We start from the raw sequence: 6,715 nt of genomic DNA on the forward strand, positions 1-6,715 counted from the left end.
GGCAGGCTTTCCACCCAAATCGCCTCTTTTTAGAGGCGATTTGGGTGGAAAGCCTGCCAAAAGCTGCACTTTTGACAGGCTTTTGGCAGGTTTTCTAGCCCTTTCTCCCTAAAAAAACCTCTTTCCAAACAGCCCTTTACTGTGAAGTTTATATGCCAAATTGGATTCGTTAGAGATACGGAGACAAGAGCGAACATGCATGTGATGAGAACAAATGCTCATTGTGAACTTTCATAAAATTTTCCATCTAAGGTTGTACTCTTAAGTCTTAAGTCCTTCATTGAGTTTGAACCAAGAACGCGTGCGTGCGCTTTCTCTCTCTCCTTTTTTATTTTCCAAGTTATGAGAGAAAAATAGGTAGTAGTTTTGTGCAAACAAGAGCTCATGCCCCATAGTTCACATGCCCAAACCTTGATACTACAATATGTGTAATAACGGATCCCAAACCGATCTTCGATCCAACCCGACCCGTATGTCACAGCCCATCAACAAAGAAATGGACCAATCACGTGATGCTTCTACCCCTCGATCAAAACCGCGGGCGACGAATAAAAATCGCCGAAGAGACCGAAAACCTAGCGGGTCAAACCCGATAAGCTCCAGTAAGTCCACTAGCAGCGGGCCCCGCCACCCCCATTCCTCCTCCAATATAAAAAAGACTCGCCTCTTTTTTCTCTTCCCCAGCATCTTTGCTTTCGCTCCTCTCTCTCTCTCAACTGAAGACTATGGAGGTTAAATCTATGCCCAGCTCCGTACAAGAGAAGAGCTCCGTTGATTTGGGAAATGACCAATTTGGGTATCTCCCTACTTTGCTTTCTTTTGTTTATTGAGATAGTTCTCGATGGGGTAATTATTATGTACATGATTAATTGATTGACGATAATATGATTTTGGGTTGGTAGATGTGCGCATTATAAGAGGAGGTGCAGGATAAGGGCACCTTGCTGTAATGAGATCTTTTATTGCAGGCATTGCCATAACGAGGCTAAGGTGGGATTTTTGTTGCTCTTACTTTTTTTTTTCGGGCGCAAAATTTGATCTTTTGTTGAAATTTGTTGATGAGAATTCATTTTGTTTAATGGGTTTCAGCAGAATTGTCTGGATGTTGATCAAGTGGAGCGGCATGAGATTCCTCGCCATGATGTGAAGAAGGTCAGAATATTTTTCTTCTTATTATTCTTCTTTTTTATTTAAATTTTTTTTGAGAAAGAACCAATCTTTTCTCTTTTTAAATCGGACAATTTATTGGAGTTTGAAAAGGGAAGTCTCCATGATTTTGGATAAGATTACTTAAGTTTTTGCCCCAAATAGGGAATCTTGTCTTTTTCTTTTACTAGCATTTTACTAGTATAATACGCGTGCTTTGCACGTGGACCTGTTATTGTATTTAATATTATATTATTTAATAAATTATATATAACCATTAAAAGTTATTTTATTGCACTATGATTTAAAAAATTAACTTATACTATTATTAGTACTTGTACTACTATTAACATACATTTAATAGTTATTTAAATTTGTTTATTATTATATTATTAAACAATTTATTTAGGAGTATAATTATTAAATAATAATGTAATCGTTAGTTTAAGTAACACTATTGATATAATTAAACCATTTAAATTATTAAATATTTATGTTATGTACAAATTTTATTACAATATCTATTAAATAATGGCAATAATTATTAATGTTATATGACTTTATGTTGTAAAGAATATTACATTGTTCAATATTTAATATTCTCTTAGTAATAAAAAATTAGTTGGTATAAATTAAAAATACTATTATTTAGAAAAAATATTTTATATAAAAATATTGGACCCTTGAAATTTATGAGACATTTACTGGCCAACAAAAAGTGCATGACTCATAAATTTTAAAGATCCAATGTTTTTATATAAAGTGATTTTCCTAAATAAAAATATTTTTAATTCATAATGTCCAATTTTTATTGCTAAGACGATATTATAATATCAAAAAGGGTAATAAATCTTTATAATATAAAAAATAATCCTAATATATAATATTATTAATAATTATAATCACACAACATTTTATTAACTAAATAATTTTACTATTTCATTACAATTAATAATTCTTTTACAACAAATTATAATATATTTTTATTATCATATTAAATTATTCTAGCGAGTGACCAAATATTTTGAGAAAAAGAAGAGAAAAATACATGTCTCATAAATTTCAAGGATCCAAAATTTTTAATATAAATTAATTTTCCAAAATAAAAGAATTTTTAATTTATAACATCCAAATTTTTATTACTAAGATGATATTAATTATCAAACAAGGTAATATTCTTTGCAACATAAAGAAATAACCCCTATTTATACTATTATTAATAATTATAATTATGTGCAATAATTTATTAAATGAATGACTTTTACTTATATAATTAATAATTATTTATAATAAAGTATCATATATTCACGAATTTTGTTATCATTATAAATTATTAATATATTCTAGTGAGACCAAATAATTTGAGAAAATGAAGAGGTGCATAGTTAATGAGAGGTTATGGATCATTAGTTTTATAAATAATGGTATAATTTTGAGTTATAAAAAATTGAGAGGGTAAAAAAGGAAATCAAAAGTTTTGACATGGGTATTCTCTTTTATAAGTAGTATAGATATAGATTTATTTATTTATTTATCTTTCTTGTTTTTAATTAATGTTCTGTTTTGAAATTCCCAGGTTATCTGTACTCTATGTGACACCGAACAAAATGTGAGTTTTAAGACTCGAGTATAATTAAATTAGTTAAAATTAATGTTGTTATTTTATTTTCTATCTAAAACTGAAATGGGTTACATATGTTGTTTTTGTATATTACGGCAGGTCAGGCAGAATTGCTCAATTGTGGGCATGGGAAAATACTTCTGTGAAAAATGCAATTTTTTTGACGATGATGTAAGAAACAACAATCTTAAAATGCATCTTTATAATTGAAATCATTTTCATGGTAAATATGCTTAATTTTCTTTTATCCAGGTATCAAAAAATCAGTATCATTGTGATGGATGTGGAATCTGCAGGTGTGTATTTTTTTGTCTAAATATATGCACATTTTTCTTCTTATTATTTATATTGTTTTCTTGATCCTGAGTCATTGTGTTAATTTTATTACAGAACTGGAGGAAAGGAGAACTTCTTTCATTGTGATCGTTGTGGTATGCCAATTTCTCTGCACTCTGTTACACTAATTTCTTAATGAAGTTTTTTTTCCCAGTATATCTGATGATACTTATCTGTGTGATATTTGATATTTATTTAGGATGTTGCTATAGCCAAATCCTTAAGGATTCTCACCAATGTGTAGAAAGAGCAATGCACCACAACTGCCCTATTTGTTTCGAAGTAAGCTCATCTATGTTAAGTTATTCTGTCATCAGTTGCCTATGAAGTTAGTTTAGAATAAAAAAGTAACAATAAAAATAAAAATGAATCACTTATCTATTTTGGACGATCCTTGCTTCTAATATTGAAATTCTAATATCAGTTTCTCTTTGCATTTATCAGTTTCTTTTTGATTCGACGAGAGACATCAGCGTTCTGCCATGCGGCCATACAATACATTTAGAATGTTTGAGGGAAATGGAGCAGCATTTTCTGTAAGCTATTTATATAAATAAAGATATATCAATCTCAAATTTATGCTCAATTTCATTAATTAGAGATACTAATGTCTTCCTATTTTTCAGACTCTCATGCCCTCTTTGCTCTAAATCAATATGCGACATGTCTAGCGTATGGGAAAAACTAGATAAGGAGGTAGTTAAATCATGGTAATTAAATCATCTTTGACTTACACAAGCTATTTAAATGTGACCAATATTAATCTATTGCCTAATCAAACTGCAGGTTGCTTCAACACCAATGCCTGTAATGTACAGGAACAAGATGGTAAGAAAGATCAAACGGTGAATTAGCTAGCTATATTGCTTAGGTAATCGATATTTTAGATTTTTTTGAAGGGACATTTTAAATTATTGATTTCTTTACCTTTTGATATTTCAGGTTTGGATTCTTTGCAATGATTGTGGTACTGAATCAAATGTCCATTTCCACACTGTTGCTCATAAATGTCCAGGCTGCAGTTCTTATAATACGCGGCAGATAAGGGGGGTTTCTGCTGCATGTGTTAGAAATTTGAGAGATTAAGGAGCAAATGGTCCCGAGATTACAAAGAGTTGATTTACATTTTCCAGGCAATATGATACTCCGCAAGAACAGAACTCTTCAATTGCTCCCATGAAAGAACTTGAGGTTTGAGATTAAGGAGAAGAGATGTGATATATTCAGCCAATAAATGGTGAACAAAAGCTCAACCCTGCACATTCTTAAGGTGAAGTCCACGGAGAGTGAATCTATATTGTTCCTAAATACATATGGATATAGGATGAAATTTAGAGTTCTTTATTCCTTCTCTACTCTTGTTCATCTTGTTAGTTGCTCTCTGAAGCATGTTATGATGGAAATCCTAAGATATAAAGATGCAACTTATCGGTTCCCACTTCAGTTTATGTCAATTATCAAAGATCATTCAATCTGTGCAAATGTCTTGTGAGTCTGGTGCAGTACTCACTTTCTCATGCTCAATTTGATTTATTCTTTATAATTGTTTTTGAGTGAAAATTACTCAGCTGATCCCTTTCATATTCACAAAAGTTTCCTTTCCTCGCAAAAAGCCTTCTTGTATCAATTACATCCATATCAACTATCTGATAATATATAAAGCAATTGTCCATGTGTCCTTGTCTCTTTTTCCCCCTTTATGTAGCACTTTTAAGTCCAGCTACTCAAGTCTATTTTCAGGTCACAATCTCTTTGCTACTATTATGAATTGTGTAAGTAAATGTTTGGCTAAGGGTTGCCATCACCAAAGTTATCATGTCACATTTCCATTGATCGATTTGTGCTATACCATGAATTGAGAGTCTTTTGCCATCACCATCCTCCTTGTTACATCTCACCTTAATCATTTCATTTTACAAGATACTAGCAGATATTTGTTTGTTTTGCTCCGGATAGAACTTTGTGAATAACAAATAACAAAGCCTTTATCATAATTGCTTGGTCTTAGTAATATTACTTCGATTCTTCCATTAATTTCTTATTAAGGGTTGTATTATCGCGTGTTAAGTTATGATTAAGTCTTTATATTTTCAATTCATCTAGATTATGGCTAAATTTTATTATGTGATTTTTTTTATTTTTTATTTTTGCTCTCAGTTAACTAGCAAAGTCTTTATCCATAATTCCAGTGTATTTTAATGAGAAACTTTAGCATTTTAAAGAGTGTTATGGATTATTTTGAGAATTTTATTTAGGGATGATTGGTCAGCTTTGTTGGGGAATCCGAAGCAATCAATCGGATCCTTGCCCTTCTGGACCTTGTGTTGAAAGTAGGAAAGTAGGAAAATACCACAAATAAAGATCTAACCTTGCAAAAATAGTAAAAGAGACGAACACACAGATTTAACGAGGTTCGGCAACGTGTCTACGTCCTCGGGAGCCACACCATACAATTCTTTTATTAATTGAAGAAGAAATACAAGCTCTCAAACTAGGGTTTAATCTCTCTGAGATTCTCTTTCTCTCTCTCTCTCTCTCTCTCTCTTCAATCAAAAAGCTCTCTTTTTTCGTGTCTTGCAAACCCTAAAAACGTTTGGGGTATATATAGAGTCCTGGTAGAAACAGAATTCAAAACAGTTTAGGAAACTGTTTGACTGCGTCGCGGTCGACCGTGGCGGCCAACCGCGCAAATTCCAGAGAGTTGAGCGGTCGACCGCGATCAGACGACAGAAGCTCCTCAGATTCCAGAGAGTTGAGCGGTCGACCGCGATCAGACCCAGTCTCTTCTCAGCCTTGTGCATGTTCGCGGTCGACCGTCGCGGTCGACCGTGGATCTGTCAGGTCGTTTTCTTCGTCGTTTTGATTCCAGCTCTCGTCTCAACTTTGGGTCTACACTTTAGACTAACAAACTTCACATCATTATCCAACTATTTTTTTTATAACACATAAATATCCAACTATTATATATCATCAATCAATCAATCACTAGATGCTTTATTCTTCCAAGTTTCATCAAATGCCATGGATGGTTTGAAATGCTTAAAGATTTTTGTCCTTAGGTACGGTGTTGCTCTTGCGTGTCAAGCTTAGAAGCAACGAGGAGAGCAACCATGGAATATTGAGGATTACTCTCTCATTTTATAAGTGATGGGTCATTTTCATTGAATTGGAGTTAGAGTGTGTTTGTGTGGGAGATAAGCATGAAATTCAAGAATAATGTGTGTTTGGCAGCCTTTTTAAAAATGAGTCGGGACAGAATTTCGTCTAGTTTAAAAAAAAATAGTTTTTTTATCCAACCCTTCCTTATGGATTAAAAAAAAAAGAACCAGTTTAATTAGCATTTTTAGCCTAGATAAATCTCGGTCAGTTTTATCCAAACAAAATTCCTCTCAAAATGGGACAATATTCAACCCTAGCCCCATTTTTGAAGGTTATCAAACACTTGTTCAAAATTATGTGTTTCAACAAAATTTCAAGAATTAAATTTCTTCGTAAAATGGATTGTTATTTGCTAATGTATTGAAATGCCAATTTTGGCTAGTAAAAAACTAGGGAAAAATGTGTCCAGGCCCCAAAAGTGGGAACTTCGTGTGACTAGCCCCCCTGTACTTT

The 6,715-nt window shown here is 32.5% G+C and overlaps 1 protein-coding gene across 1 annotated transcript; it reads left to right on the forward strand.

Moving 5' to 3' along the window:
• On the forward strand, positions 655 to 4,585 carry LOC109836496 (E3 ubiquitin-protein ligase MIEL1-like). Its single transcript, XM_020404408.1, has 12 exons — positions 655 to 796; positions 903 to 990; positions 1,093 to 1,152; positions 2,723 to 2,755; positions 2,867 to 2,938; positions 3,020 to 3,063; positions 3,158 to 3,198; positions 3,303 to 3,385; positions 3,548 to 3,639; positions 3,730 to 3,799; positions 3,890 to 3,931; positions 4,046 to 4,585. Exons 1-12 carry the CDS (start codon positions 726 to 728, stop codon positions 4,187 to 4,189), a joined length of 840 nt encoding a protein of 279 aa, XP_020259997.1. The 5' UTR covers positions 655 to 725; the 3' UTR covers positions 4,190 to 4,585.

Source organism: Asparagus officinalis, chromosome 4, assembly GCF_001876935.1.
Source record: "Asparagus officinalis chromosome 4, Aspof.V1, whole genome shotgun sequence".
NCBI classification, from domain to species: domain Eukaryota; kingdom Viridiplantae; phylum Streptophyta; class Magnoliopsida; order Asparagales; family Asparagaceae; genus Asparagus; species Asparagus officinalis.